The sequence below is a fragment of the Chiloscyllium plagiosum genome, chromosome 34, assembly GCF_004010195.1.
Source record: "Chiloscyllium plagiosum isolate BGI_BamShark_2017 chromosome 34, ASM401019v2, whole genome shotgun sequence".
Lineage (NCBI taxonomy): Eukaryota > Metazoa > Chordata > Chondrichthyes > Orectolobiformes > Hemiscylliidae > Chiloscyllium > Chiloscyllium plagiosum.
The window spans coordinates 23,975,012-23,990,778 of NC_057743.1; the positions used below are offsets into that span (position 1 = coordinate 23,975,012).

Consider the following 15,767-nt stretch of genomic DNA (forward strand, 5'->3'; position numbering starts at 1 on the left):
CTTCTCAAAGAATTCAATACGGTTTGTGAGGCACGACCTGCCCTTCACAAAACCTTGCTGACTATCCTTGATCACATTATTCCTATCCAGATGTGCATAAATCCTATCCCTTACTATTCTCTCTAAGACTTTGCCCACAACAGAAGTGAGGCTCACCGGCCTATAGTTACTAGGGTTATCCCTACTCCCCTTTTTGAACAAGGGAACCACATTTGCTATTCTCCAGTCTTCTGGCACTATTCCTGTAGACAACGAGGACATAAAAATCAAGGCCAATGGCTCTACAATCTCTTCCCTTGCTTCCCAGAGAATCCTAGGATAAATGCCATCAGGCCCAGGGGACTTATCTATTTTCACCCTTTCCAGAATTTCCAACACCTCTTCCCTACATACCTCAAAACCGTCCATTCTAATTAATTGTGACTCAATATTCACATCTAAATTATATATTCATTATACTTACATAAAATGAACGCTCAGTTCTAAAACTGTGTATGAATTTTTAAAACCCTTTTAATCTTTCTCATTCCTTCCTTTATAGTGAAATTTGCCGCTACCTACACTAATGGTAAGCAATTTCTTATTACTTTAGTATTTATATATAAAGTATTTAAGGAATGAATGTTTTTAGTTCTCTGGTAATATATTGAATATTTCTGTAGATGATACCTTGATAAAGACAATTGCTTTGGAAAGCTAGTTTCATTGTCAAAGTGCGAGCATTACACAGCAGTGGTGCCAGCAGCTGAAAGGGAACCACAAATGAGTATTTCACATGCGATCCTTTGCCTATGCACTGAAGTCAATGTAGAGCTTCTCGCCTGGTATACGTATGACTGCAAGTTCTAATTTCCTTGTTTCTCAACTCAGCCATTTAGGACAAACATAGAAATTGCTGGCAAACCTCAGCAGTATCTGTAGGGAGAAAGCAGAGTTAACATTTCAAGTCCAGTGTCTTTTCATCAGAACTCAGCCATTTAGGACCTTGCTTCCCAAACATTTTCCTTATGATCCTATAATGAGCTTGAATAGCAAGACCTTTGAGTGTTGATTGGGGATGTGGGGGTGCATAGTGAGAGAAAAGACCAAATGGAGAGGACGCACAGCTGCTGTTCATTGATTGGAATTTAGGAGCAGCCATTACTGCTTTAGAGCTGCAGACAATAACTTTTAGCTCACAGCCCCATTTCAGGAAGCTTGGCATAGGCTAAAAATTTGTCCTTGGCAGTATTGGATTTCTTGCCTGCTGGTTAATTTGGTTGCAAGCAGATGTTTGATTCATTTTGTCCCAACACCCAATACAAATTTCTGCATGAATCTCTATATGCATGTTAATAGTGAAGTAATCAACAAAATATTACTTCTCTTTCTAGTTCCTGCAAATGCAATGAACCCGGATAGCGTTGTGGTGGCGTACCAAAACATATCTGCTCCCACTGGGTCAGAAGTGATATTGCAATGCTACAGTCAACGAATAGTTTGGACCCAGGATCGTTTGAATGACCGACAACGTGTGGCTCATTGGGACTGGTTCTCAATCAATGGTGAATACAAAGTCGACCGTGTACTTGATATGTTCTCAGCAGGGGACCAGCGGCTCTATAACAGCTACAACCAAGGGAGAGTACTGATGTCAACTTCTGCGTTCTCCACTGGAAACTTCTCTTTAGTGATAAAGGGTAAAAGCAAACTGCCTTCCCATTTTTATTTTCGGCACTTTTATTTATTGTAATTGGCACAGCCAGTATAATAAGATGGGGCTGCAGTGATATATTCCATAGATTAAAGATGAGTACCGTGATGCTGCTTGTAGAATGTACTGGTATAAGTAGCACAGCTAAAGAATTAGTTGAGTAGAGTTATACAGCCTGTAAAATGTAATGTCTAATGGCATAGCCTGTAAAATAGATTGCAGTAAAGAGATCATTTTCATCTGATCTGGGGAGATACAATAACACTGCCTATTGAATAAGTTGGGTATAGAACATGCCTGTAGAATATGCTGAGGTACAATTGCACCACTTCTAGAATAAAGTGGGGTAAAGAAGTACTGTCTATGGAACAAGGTGGCCCTCAACTGAAACATCAAAGATGTTTAAAAAATGAAGAGAAGTAGAAGATTTGTGACTAAAATTGGTGTAGTTTCTTATCAGAATAATGTTTCAATTAAGGCTAGACATAGGATATAATTTGCAAATCAGTTTATCTACAGTAGAAAAAAAAGCCAGGGCACATCATCAAAGGGCAAGGATAAAAGATAAGAAGAAAGCAAATGTTTCAAGCCAACATGGATTTATTATCTAAACAGGGATTCAGCGAAGACTGAAACCATCTAATATTTATTGGAATCTCTAAGAATGCCACACAATGGGTAGATGGGTATGAAATATTAGGACTTTCAATAGGACCGTGATAAGGCACTTTCAAAGAGACTTGTGGCTATGGGAAATATTCTTGTAAAAAAGGAGCATATAAATTAGATAATAAATTATAAGAAGTATGAGCAGTGATCCACAGTAGTAGATTTAAATTGACATTTGACATGAGACCTTGGCTCACATTTATCATCGATGTTGCAAGTGGAATGTCATGGTTTGCAAATGATACCAAGTACATGGCCAGATAGCAGGGAACTAGAAGATGAATTAAAGTCAGTGTTATCAGTGAGACCTAGCAAAGGACAGATAAATCATAAATGTCCACTAGAATAAATACAGAATATGTTTATAAATTGATACTGTTCAAGAATTCTTTTGAAATTTACATTTGTCAAGCTGATAATCACCTGCTCATTTGAGATTTCACTATTTCCTATCAACATCACAGATTTCACTGATTAGATATGGAAAGGGTTAAGATTTTGAGTAAAACTCCTGACACTGTCCAAAAATTTGTCTCTAGCAATTTATATCACACCAGTGTAAATTCTTCCATTTCCTGTTCAACCAGCTTCATTACAACTCTGAATAAAATGTTTAACTTACTGCCAAATAACCCTGGTTGGTTTGTGCTTTATTCACATGCACCAGAATCTGAATGGTCAGAGACCCCAAGTTCTTTTCACTGAAGATATTTAAAGCTAGTAGTTCGTACTGGCTTGGGCCCCTCCCCCCAAAAATAAACAGCCCTACTCCATTCTGATTTGCTCTTCCTGGTTTTGCATGGCCAACTCTAAGAAATGTATTCTGCATTGCTCTTTGTTTTTGGTACTCAATCAAATTGTTTTTCTATTGGTGCACATCTGGTGCAGCACTGATGCAGCCATTTATCATTAGATAACACATCAAACATTATGAAGTTGAACTGCCACTTGCTAAAACCACACATAATTCCAGAATTATCCTGGAAACCAAAAAATTAACCAAGACTTCTTGTCTCCAGTACCAAACCTTCTTTAACCCTTATCTTCTGGCCCCTTCCTTCACCTTTGACAAGTGCATGGAGCTGAAAGACTTCTGTGTCACTGCAATCTGCCTTTCCTTTGTCCACAATGCCAAATTGCTGCTCAGTTTTCATTTGTTACGAATTTCACATCTGTCTCTTGCTCCTCACCTCTCCCATCATGAACTGTGATAATTAATCATGTTCACTTCCTCCTGTCAACCCTATTCTAACTTAATTATGATCATAGGAAGGATATTATTAAACTAGAGAAGATTTAGAAGACATTTACCAGGATGTTGCCAGGTAAGGAAGTTTTGAGTTCTAAAGAAAGGATGGATCGGCTGGGACTTTTCCCACTGGAGCGTATGAGGTTGAGAGGTGACCTTGTAGAGTGGTATGTAGATGAAGAAGAGGAGATGCCATAAGTAGTGATACACATATGGCAGGGGAGAGAGAGGAAACAGTGGGATCAAGCAATGGCTAATTCACTTAGCTGGGTTATAAAACAAAAGGCATTAGAACAGGATGCTATGATTAGTCATATCAAAAGGAGTATAGATTGGGTTGATGATAGATGTCTTTTAGGTGAAAGTGAGGACTGCAGATGCTGGAGATTAGAGTCAAGATTAGAGTGGTACAGGAAATGCACAGCAGGTCAGGCAACATCCGAGGAGCAGGAAAATTGCCCTTCATCAGCAGTGAGAGGTGTCTTTACCGTAGGATGAGGGATTTCAAGACTTGGGGGCATATTTTTAAGGTGGGAGGAGAGAGATTTAAAAAAAACATGAGGGGCAATTTTTTTCCACAAAGGGTGGTTCGTGTTTGGAATGAAACTCCGGAGGAAGTGTTGGATGCAGGCACAGTTACAATGTTTAAAAGACACTTAGATAAGTACATGAGTAGCAAACATTTGGAGGGATATGGGCCAGAGGCAGACAGGTGGGACTAGTTTAGTTTGGGATTATATTTGGCATGGACTGGTTGAATGAAGGGTCTGTTTCCATACTGTATAACTATGACTTGTTTTTTCTGGTTCAATTCTAGTTGACATAGTAAACAGTTCCCTCATGTAAACAATGTTACTCTTCATTTCCAAATGACTATTACCTTCCCCCCCCCCTCACAAGACCCATCCTGAACTCATCTGATCTTGCAGTTTATCATTTTTAATCAAATTCCAATGTCTTTTTTAAGTCTTTGAGCATCTTGCTTTCTGCCAAGTGCATGCCTTCCTTCCTGCAACTCTATGTTTGAATCTCATCAGTTCGGTTTCTGACCCTGACCGGCACTGAAAAAGTCCCAGTCAGAGTTACAAATAAGATCCTTTCTGACTCTGACCACAGTGCTCTATCCTTTCTCATCCTCCTCAACTAACCATAGCATCCTGTTCTAATGCCTTTTGTTCTGCTACCTAGCTGAGTGGATTAGCCACTACTGTTTCCTCTCTCTCCTCTGTCACACCTGCACCATTACTCCCAGCATCTCAAAAAAACCCATCCTAAGTCCTTTCCTGTTCTTCATCTACATGTCGATCCTTGGTATTCTTATAAGCAGGACCCTGACAAGGTTTCCTGATTTGTTATGGTTCTAGCTGGGTACTCCAAATGGTTAAAGCTCCCTTAGGTTATTCACCTGCCTTCTTGGTTGGTTGCAACAAGGTTAATTTAATAACGATCCGTTTCCTTGTGTATATCTTTTTTCTCAGAGCCAAATGAACTTGCCTTTTACAAAGAGCCAATTAACTAGGCTTTCTTGAATGAACAGAAACAGTTGGTTTATTAATTACTGAATGTGAGAAGAAGATGTAATGTTATACTCTTACCAAAGGTACACAAACAGGGGTCTCACCAAGACCCACAGCCTCACTTTCCAGTACACCAACACACAGGGCTAGCAAAGAAACTGCAATGAAAACTAAAATATCTGGTGGAAGATTCAACCCACTCCATCCAGGAATTCCTTAGCATCTTCAAAGATACCAAGATGGAGAACGATGAGGTCATGGTTTCCTTCAACATAACGGCCCTATTCACATCAATAAACATCATCTAGCCAAAGAACCGCTGGCCTCACTGCTAGACAAACCAGAGATACATACACCAATAGAACCAACTCCATCAGTAAGGAAAACATCCTCAAACTACTGGACCTGTGTGTCACAACCCACTTCACCTTCAACAACAAGATGCACAAACAAATCAATGGGATGCCAATGGGATCACCAATATCAGGACTTATAGCAGAAGCAGTTGTGCAGAGGTTAGAACAAGCAGCCTTTCCCACGATCTAGCTTTATCTTTAAGTCCACTATGTGGATGACACCTTTATCAATCCGAAACACGACAAACTATATGAAAGCCACAAACATAAAAAAAAATCCTCTTCTCCAGTATAAAATTCACCAAAGTGGAAGAGAACAATAGCCGACTCACTTCTTGGATGTCATGGTAGAACAAAAAGCCAATGGAGAACTGCAGACCAGCACTTACAGGAAAGTCACACGCACTGACCAGATACTCAACTACAGAAGCAACCATTCCAACACCCACAAACGGAGCTGCATCATGACACTATTAAAACGAACCACAACACACTGCAGTACCCTGGAACTACAAGAAGCCGTGTAGAAACACGGAATTCAGGAACAACAGTTCTCCGATAAGCAGTTTGCCAATTCCTGCACAACGGATCTAAATAGGAAGGCACAACACACCCAGAGACTGTAATCACCCTACCATACATCAAAGACATTTCAGAGATGACCACTAGACTACTCTGGCTCCTTGGCATCTTGGTAACCACAAACCTTCTACCACACTAAAACAACTACTGATTAAGACCTCAACTGTTATTCAGTTCTAAATAATCAACACTGTATTCGGAGTTTGTTTCCTCACAGTTTTCAATTAGTCAAACCACACTTTATGCTAGTATATAAACCTGAATCTATGAGCTCTTCTTTTGCATATTAACCTGTTTTGGCATCTAATGGAATCTTTTGAAAATCTAAGTTTAGATTTGCTGGCTATCTCTTATCTACTGGACAGACTAGGTGCTCAAAAAAATCCCACTGTCTGATCATCTGATGATTTTTCTAAATGCATTGTTGGTATTTTCTTAAACAGGTCCAAAATATTCCAAATGTTTGATGTCAGGCTATATAATCTGTAGTTTTATGTTTTCTTCCTCCCTCCCCTCTTGAATAGCAGTATTCCACTTGCCAACTCCAATTTGCTGGGACAGTTCTAAAATTGAGGGAATTTTGGAAAACTACAACCTGAGCATCCAAGATCTCTGCAGCTACCTCTTTCAGATCTAGGTGGATAGATATTGGTAGATATAGGCCATCAGGTCCTGGGGATTTGTCAACTTTTAATCTCCTGAGTTTCTCCAATGCTTTTCCTCTTCTGACATTAACTCAAGTTCCTCATTCATTAGACCCTTAAACTCTACTTCTGGTATATGATTTATCTGCTGTGGAGACAAACACAAAATACTTGCTTAACATCTTTGCCATTCCCTCATCTCCCATGATGATTTCTTATATATCTACCTCTTAAAAGAACAGTGTTTACTTTAGCTACACACTTGTAAAAGCTCCTCGAATCTGTTTTTATATTCCGGGTTAGTTTAATTTCCAGTTTTATCCTTTCCCTTTGCATTACCTTTGATTACCCTTTGTTGATTTTTAAAATCTCCCAATCCTTGGGCTGTATCTGGGCTGGTACTCCAATGCAGTACTGAGGGAATGCTGCCCTGTTGCATGCCATTTAGTCAAGGCCCTGTCTGCCCTCTTAGGTGTTTGTAAAATATGTCATGATACTATTTTGAAGAACAAGAGAGTTACTCCTGGTGGGCTGACCAATATTTATCCCTCAATCAGCCGCATTGAAACAAATTATCTGATTATTATGACACTGATTGAGGGAGTTTTCTATGTGAAAGTTGGCTGCTAGCCAATGTATTTCATTGACCATAAAATGCTTTGGAATGTCCTGCAGTTGTGAAAAACACTCGGTAAATACAAGTCGATTTTTCTTTTCATGAGTCCAGAGATGTGCAGGTTAGGTGGATTGGCCATGCTAAAATTGCCCTGTAATGTCCAGAGATGTGCAGGCTAGTTGGATTAGCAAATACATGCAAGATTACAGGGATAGGTTGAGAGTGGGTAGGTAGAATGCTCTACGGAGGATTGTTGCAGACTTGATGGGCTGAATGGCCTTTCTCTGCGCTGCAGGGATTCTATGATTCTTATTTCTATTATTTGCATATTATAAGCCTCTTTTTATCTAATATTATCCTTAATTTCCCCAGTAAACCACAGATGATTATTTTTCACTGAGTTTTTGCTTTTTCATGAAATATAGTTTTGTTGAACACTCTGAATCTTCTATTTAGATGTTTCCCACTTTAGTGTACACCATACTTTTTAGTCTATTTGTCCAACAAACCTCAGCCATTTCTCCCCTCATGGAAATTAAAAGAAACAGATATTTAAACTTCATAAAAACCGAAAGAACTTCATACTTGGCGATGGTGCATTATATTCAATCAGGAAGCAAAAATTTTTAGACTCCTGATCAAAAGCTCATGAGTGCTGTGAAATTCATATTATATCATGAGCAGTGTATAAAGTAATTGGTTTGGTTTGGAAATTTTATTGGGGAGTAAGTCTTCTCATTGTTGAGACAAGCTGATCATTAGTTCTCTACTGTGAAAGTGATAATAGAAGTAGCTAATACTTTATGTGTGATGCTTTCAAGTCTTTAAGCTATATTTTAATAATCCACTGCCTCAAATAATTTTAATCACTTTCCATCTTTTACAGATGTTAGAATAAATGATAGAGGGATTTACTCCTGCAATCTTCACCACCATTATTGTCACCTTTACGAAACAGTCAAAATACAACTTAATATCACCAGATCAGGTAAGAGAAAAGTGGGAATGGCGTAGGGTGGAAAGATGGGCACAGATTGAAGGAAACATTTAGTCTATTTTTATTGAGGTGACTTGAGGCTGTTTCTGTACAAACAAAGAAAATGAAGTTATTAAATTTATGAAGGGCAGAATGGTTTGAAGCAGAATGTTAAGTGGGCATCTCGAGATAGGCCAGCATGATTGCCCATCCTGAACTGCCCCTGAAGAAGGCAGAGGCAAGCTGCTTTCTTGGACCACTGCAATCTTAGGGGTGTAGAGATACCCAGGGAGGTAGGGAGGGTGTAGGGAGGTTCAGTATTTTGTCCCTGCAGCAAACAAGGAATGGCAATGATCTTCTTCCAAGGGAAGATGTTGTGTGACTTGGTGAGGATTTTGCAAGTAGTGATGTTCTCATGTATTTGCTGCCCTTGTCCTTCTAGACGAAAGAAGTCATGGGTTTGGAAGTTACTGTCAGAAGAGATTGCTTTCACTGACGTACTATTCTAGAATAAGAGATATAAACATAAGATTAAACAGAAGCAATTCAAAACAGAAAGTTCAAGAAACCTTATATATCTGAGATTGTGGAAAGTGCTATTTTGAAGATGATTTAACAGAGAGAACATGGGTAGAATTTTGCGGTTCACCAGTGGCAAGTTTGCAGGTCAGTGGGTATGGGTAGTTTGCGCTTCGGCGGGTCAGTGTGGACTTGTTGGGCCGAAGGGCCTGTTTCCACACTGTAATGTAATGTAATCTAATCTAATCTAATCTGGGTGACCCTTCCTATGACCCCTCCCCTGTCAACAATTTTATGTGGCCTGGGCAAGGCCCAAGGCAGTTTGCCAGACCTTGTATCAATTAAAGTCCGGCCAAAAAAGTGACGCCTCCTGTCTAACATCAGCTTGGAAGCTGATAAGAGATGTTCAATCTCACTCTGTTTGGGCTTCAAGCAGGAAACAAGGAGGCTGGATGTCCTTGCCTTGTTAGTTAAGAATGAGATTAAATCTATGGCACTGAATGACATAGGGTCAGATGATGTGGAGTCTGTGTGGGTGGAGTTGAGGAACCACAAAGGCAAAAAAACCATAATGGGAGTTATGTACAGACCTCCCAGCAGTGGTCAGGACCAGGGACAGAAAATGTACCAGGAAATAGGGTATGTCAGAAAGGCAAGGTCACGGTGATCATGGGGTCTTCAATATGCAGGTGGACTTGGTGAATAATGCTGCCGGTGGATCCAAAGAAAGGGAATTCACAGAATGCTTACAGGATGGCTTTTTGGAACAGCTTGTGATGGAGCCCACAAGGGAGCAGAGTATTCTGGACTTAGTTCTATGTAATGAGCCAGAGTTATAAAAGATCTTAAAGTAAGGGCTCACTTAGGAGGCAGCAATCATAATATGGTATAGTTCAGTCTGCAGTTTGAAAGAGAGAAGGCAAAATTGGATGCAATGGTGTCACAGTTAAATAAAGGTAATTATAGGGGCATGGGAGAGGAACTGACGAAAATTGACTGGAAGCAGAGCCTCGTGGGGAAAACAGTAGAGCAGCAATGGCAGGAGTTTCTGGGTGTAATTGTGAACACAATACAGAGATTCATCCCAAAGAAAAGAAAGATTATCCAGGGAGGGGTTAGACATCCATGGGTGACAAAGGAAGTCAGGAAATGTATCAAAGAAAAAGAGAGAGCCTATAAAGTGGCCAAGAACACTGGGAAATCAGAAGATTGGGAAGACTACAAAAACAAACAGAGGAGTACAAAGAGAGAAATAAGGAAGGAGAGGATCAAATATGAAGGTAAGCTAGACAGTAATATTAGAAATGATAGTAAACTTTTCTTTCAATACATTTGAAACAAATGAGAGGCAAAAGTCGAAATTGGGTCGCTCCAAATTGCTGCTGGAAGGCTAGTGCTGGGAGATAAGGAAATAGCTGAAGATCTTAATAAGTCCTTTGTGTCACTCTTCACAGTGGAAGGCATGAGTAATATCCTAACAATTAAGGAGAGTCAGGGGCAGAGTTGATATGGTAGCCATTACAAAAGAGAAAGTGCTAGAAAAGCTAAAAGGTCTAAAAATTGATAAATCTCCTGGCCAAAAGGCCCTTGATAAGGTGCCTCACGGGAGGCTGCCAAAGGTGATTGTCCATGGTGTTCGAGGCATGGATTAGAGATTGGCTGTTTGACAGAAGGCAGAGAGTTTGATGAAAGGTTCTTTTTCAGAATGGCAGCTGATGACAAGTGATCAGTGTTGGGGCCACAGCTGTTCACCTTGTATATTAATGGTCTGGATGAAGGGACTGGGGCCATTCTGGTGAAATTCATCGATGATACGAAGTTAGGTGGACAGACAGGTAGTACTGAGGAAGTGGGGAGGCTGCAGAAAGATTTGGGCAGTTTAGGAGAGTGGTCCAGGAAATGGCTGTTGAAATTCAACATGAGCAAGTGCAAGGTCTTGCACTTTGGAAAAAAAGAATACAGGCATGGACTATTTTTTAAACGGTGAGAAAATTCATAAAGCCAAAGTACAAAGGGATCTGGGAGTGCTATGCCAGGATTCTCTAAAGGTTGACTTGCAGGTTGAGACCGTGATTAAAAAAGCAAATGTAATGTTGTCATTTACCTCAAGAGGGTTGGAATATAAAAGCAGCAACATACTTCTGAGACTTTATAAAGCTCTGATTAGTCCCCATTTAGAATACTGTGTCCAATTTTGGGCTCCACACCTCAGGAACGACATACTGGCACCAGAGTGTGTCCAGCGGAGATTCACACAGATGATCCCTGGAATGGTAGGCCTAACATATGATGAACAGCTGAGGATCCTGGGATTGTATTCATTAGAGTTTAGAAGGTTGAGGGGAGATCTGATAGAAACTTACAAGATAATGCATGGCTTAGAAAGGGTGGATGATAGGAATTTGTTTCCGTTAGGTGGGGAGACTACGACCCGTGGGCACAGCCTTAAAATTAGAGGGGGTCGATTTAGAATGGAAATGAGGAAACATTACTTCAGCCAGAGAGTGGTGGGCCTGTGAAATTCATTGCCACGGAGCACATTGGAGGCTGGGACGTTGGGTGTCTTCAAGGCAGAGATTGATAAGTTCTTGATCTCGCAAGGAATTAAGGGCTACAGAGAGAGTGCGGGTAAGTGGGTTTGAAACGCCCATCAGCCATGGTTAAATGGTGGAGTGGACTCGATGGGCCGAATTCCTACGTCTTGTGGTCTTATGAAGGGTCCCATGCCACACTGGCTGTCCTCCTCAAAAGTCCCCTTTTCTCCCCCAAGGTTTGATTTCATGAGTGTGCCTACACCAAGCCCTCTTCATCGAGACCCCTCCCCTCCCAGCCATGAAACTCCCACACTTTATCTGATCTTGGATTCTGTGACTTGGAATCCAGTCACTGCTTCTAACCCATGATTTGGCCATTGCTGCAAGTGCCCCTGCTGGGTCTAAAGAGTAGCCAGCCAGTCAAAAAGGTCAGCATCCTACTTGGACAGAAATTTCACCTCAGAGGAGCAGAGATTCCATCTCCGGCTAAGTTGACATTCTTTGGAATGTGAAGTGGCATTGAGACTGCTATGTTTAGCAAAGGCAGGTGGTGGGCAGGAAACTTCGCCATTCAAAATATGCTGTCCATGTCAACATTTAAGAATAGGTAGTGATAGGTAGTTGGAGGAATCACGAATTAAGGCGTGTGGAACTCGGGCTTGCATCTGGAATAACGATACTGCTTGCTTGCTGCATAAACACCAGCACAGGCTAGTTGGGCTGAATTTCTTTTTTTCATGTTATAATTTCAGTGTAATCCTTTGACTGTTTTGTCGACACATCTCTCTCGTCTGTCCTGGTACAACTGAAAATCCAAGTTTTTTATAGCACAATTAAGATTAGCAATACTCTAACCTGCAAAAATCACCTCATTTGAATAATTGGAAAACAATGCTCCATCTTGAGCACTGATCTGAATTCTTTCAACATAACATTAGTGAAGAGATCTGTGTGATGGTGACAAAGAGATGAGTTTACAAAAGACATAAACTCTTTTGCACCTAAGTACACAAGAGATATGTGGAAATTATTGTCACTTCAGAGATGTATTGTGTTATTTCCAGAGAATGAACAATCCTTTCAAACTTTAATTTTGGCTGGATTATATGTGTGAGCTAGGACTCTGGAGCACATTCTCTTCTGAAAGTTGATGCCCATTGCATCTCATCTCAGGATTTTTAGATGGGTTTAAAAGGTGGGACATTGCAACACATTCTCCATCTCCTGAATTACTTGTCCTGAACAATCAAGTCATCACATCTCTGGTTCTTGATAGTATCGATTATAAATTTCAGCCACAGTGATGCTTCCAATTAAAACTGAGCTTATTAACTTCATATCACCAAAAATAAATGCAATCACAGGAATGAAAAATAAGAAAAGGTGGGTAGGGCTCAACAATTCTATTCAATTTTTATATCCCCCACTCTCCATTATTTCTCAAACCAGCTAAATATCCAAATCGATCCAGGGGAGTGCATCGAGGAAAATGTATTTATTTAAGCTTTGTGTTGTACAGATTATAAAGATTAAGGGATTTGAAGTGAGTTAACTATATTCACAAGTTGCAGAGTTCTGATGCCAGCAAGCATTGTTCTGTGTCACTGCTTTCATTCTTCGCAAGTATCCCCAAATTTAGAACCTGCCAGACTCAGTCACAAAGTATGGACCTGTGGATATGATTGATCACACCATGTGAATGGTAGATCTTTGTTGGGTGAAATACTCCAACTGAATCACAAGTTTATTGATGACATGATATCAATCTATTAGAATACTGCAAAAACTTTATACTGATCACTGTGAAGTATTATGCATATAAACATTTTGCCAATAAACAACATCTTCTGGTTACTCACTCAATAAACAATACATAGTGCATTCCAGAGAGATTACAGTAAATGCAGTGAACGGAAAAAAGTTTCCCACAAATATGTCCTACCAGAAATGGTTCTATTATTACTTTTGTTGAAACAGTAAATGCTCTTCACTGCTTTTCTTGGGTGTTCCACTTACGATGGGCTTTAAGTGATTTTTGCCTTTTAACCTACCCTATTTTCTGGAAAGGACTACAGCCAGTCTTGGGGTTGGAAATTGAATGCTTTTGTGGGTTTAGATTTTCAGTGTTGTTTTGAATTATAACAGGATTGAACAGTAGGGATAAATTAACTTAAAGTTTTATTGAACATTTACTTGGTACAAGCAAGTTATCATATCTGTATTCTTAAAAGTAGTGTGCCCATCAGGGACTAAAGCTGCTCACAACAACTTTAATTCTCGGTATTGAACAGCAAAAGGGTGGCACAGTGGTTCAGTGGTTAGCACTGCTGCCTCACAACACCAGGGACCCAGATTTGATTCCTGCCTCAGGCAACTGTCAATATGGAGTTTACACATTCTCCACGTGTCTGCGTGAGTTTCCTCCTGGTACTCTGGTTTCCTCCCAGTCCAGAGATGTGCAGAATAGGTGAATTGGCCATGCTAAATTGCCCATAGTGTTCAGGGATGTATAGGGTAGCTGCATTAGTCATGGGAAATGTAGGGTTATATGGTAGGGAAATGTGTCTGGGTGGCATACTGTTTGGAGGGTTGGTGTGGACTTGCTGGGCCAAAGGGCATGTTTCCACACTGTCGGGATTCTATGGTAAAAGGTACTTGACCACCAACCCCCCCACCCCCCCATATTTATGCCCTTAGTTACAGGATATTATGTATTTCTGGCAACTTTTCTCTCAACTGAACTTAAACCAACTCTGTTCACGTCTGAAGAGCATCACACAATGCGTTTCGGTACAAAGCTGCAAGCTGCTGTTGTGTTCCTCTTCTCTCAAAATGATCTAGTCTCGGTGCATTTCCATGATATAACCATTCTAAGCTTGACACTGCCAACCTATATTAATCTTCATCTTCTAGGCAATTAGCAAGCTTAATCACATAATCTCATTCCATGATGCATGTTAGGAACACATATTTATGGGTTTTGAGAATTGGATCATTTCTGGGTTGCAGAGGATTTAACATGTGACTTTTTGGGTGTAAAAATTGAAAGGTCAAAAGAACTGGGGATTGCCTGCTGTTTACAAAAAGCCAAAAATCTTTGAAAGAAAATTTTTAAAATGAAAGGTAAAAGATTGATTTACTGCTTATGATTGCTGGACAAACCTTCTGAGATTTGAAAGGTGGCTGGGCTTAGTGGTGATGGCTCTCTCTGAGTAACAGTATAAACTTTAAAGAAATCCAGTTGAAGAAATATCTCAGTGAACCATTTCCTGACAATCTGAGACGTCCAAAAATCAATATCTGTGATGTCCTTACAAACCTTGAAAGCTGAACTATTAATTTAAGTTGTAAAACTTGTGTCTAACTAACCTGCTATCCAAACAAGGGTTCTGCATTGTTATGTGGTTGACAACAACATGATCTCATTGACAAGAAACTGGAAAACTGTGAGAACATCACCTTGTTCTCCCCTTTTTTTGTTTGGATTCTTGGTCAACAGGGTTTTTTCTCTATTTTTCTTGTTCTCATAATTGCTCTGCAGAGCTGTGTCATTTAGTCTCATATGTATGAGTTTAAAAGGATACTGTTTAGATCTGTGTAGTAATTGATGATCACTTTGGCATATTGTTAAAAGCATTAGTTGTTTTCTAATAAACCAGTTATTTTGAGTTTATTGGGGAAAATAGAAACTGGTGAGAAAGTCTTTTTTGTCCTAGGAAGCAGTAATAAAGAGAAACAAATTAATTATTTTTGTGATCATTAACATTTATACTTTTGGTCCAGCTCATGGAGATGTGTGGTCTGATTTTCAGCACACTCATCCTGTCAGACATAAAACTTGTGGCAAGTTGTCAACCTATAATATTTTCCCCACGTTTTCTTACATGCTCTCAATGAAAGCAAACTGTTGACAGCCCTGTATATGAATGGATCCAAACAGTGATGCAAAGGGGGTATGATTTAAGATTTGTGTTTTTTGTCAGGCAAGATATTGAACACTATCAAAGAAGGCAAATCAATTACATTTGCAACTACTGGCTGATGTAGCCCCATCCCAGTAGCTGAGTTCAGAAGGAAAAATAAAAGATTGGAAGAAGTCACCTTTGACCACCACTGATCATAGGGAAGTATATATTGTGTTATGGATAAGGCCAGACCACTCAAAACATTCCTAAGCAGGCAACCCAGATCATAACTTTGCAATTTGTTTCAGTAAGTGTACAGTAAAGTTACCCGGAGTAAGTTAGCTAGGTTGACCACCAGATTTTAAAACAGACAAAAAATTATTCACAAAATTACAGAATGAAACACAAAGAACAGAATATAGAATAACCACAGAACTTAGTCTATCCAAACTAGACTTAATTAAGCTGCTCCAAAAATACACAACAGTCCCAATAACCAAACCCCCT

The 15,767-nt window shown here is 39.8% G+C and overlaps 1 protein-coding gene across 4 annotated transcripts in view; it reads left to right on the forward strand.

Annotated features, from left to right (window-relative positions):
- Positions 1–15,767, forward strand: part of LOC122540343 (matrix remodeling-associated protein 8-like) — an 87,818-nt gene that overhangs the window by 42,070 nt on the left and 29,981 nt on the right. For all 4 annotated transcript variants that reach the window (XM_043675919.1, XM_043675921.1, XM_043675920.1 and 1 more), the window contains 3 exons: positions 542–568; positions 1,374–1,679; positions 8,213–8,314. In XM_043675919.1, the coding sequence (XP_043531854.1) occupies positions 542–568; positions 1,374–1,679; positions 8,213–8,314 (435 nt within the window). The remainder of the gene's footprint in view (positions 1–541; positions 569–1,373; positions 1,680–8,212; positions 8,315–15,767) is intronic.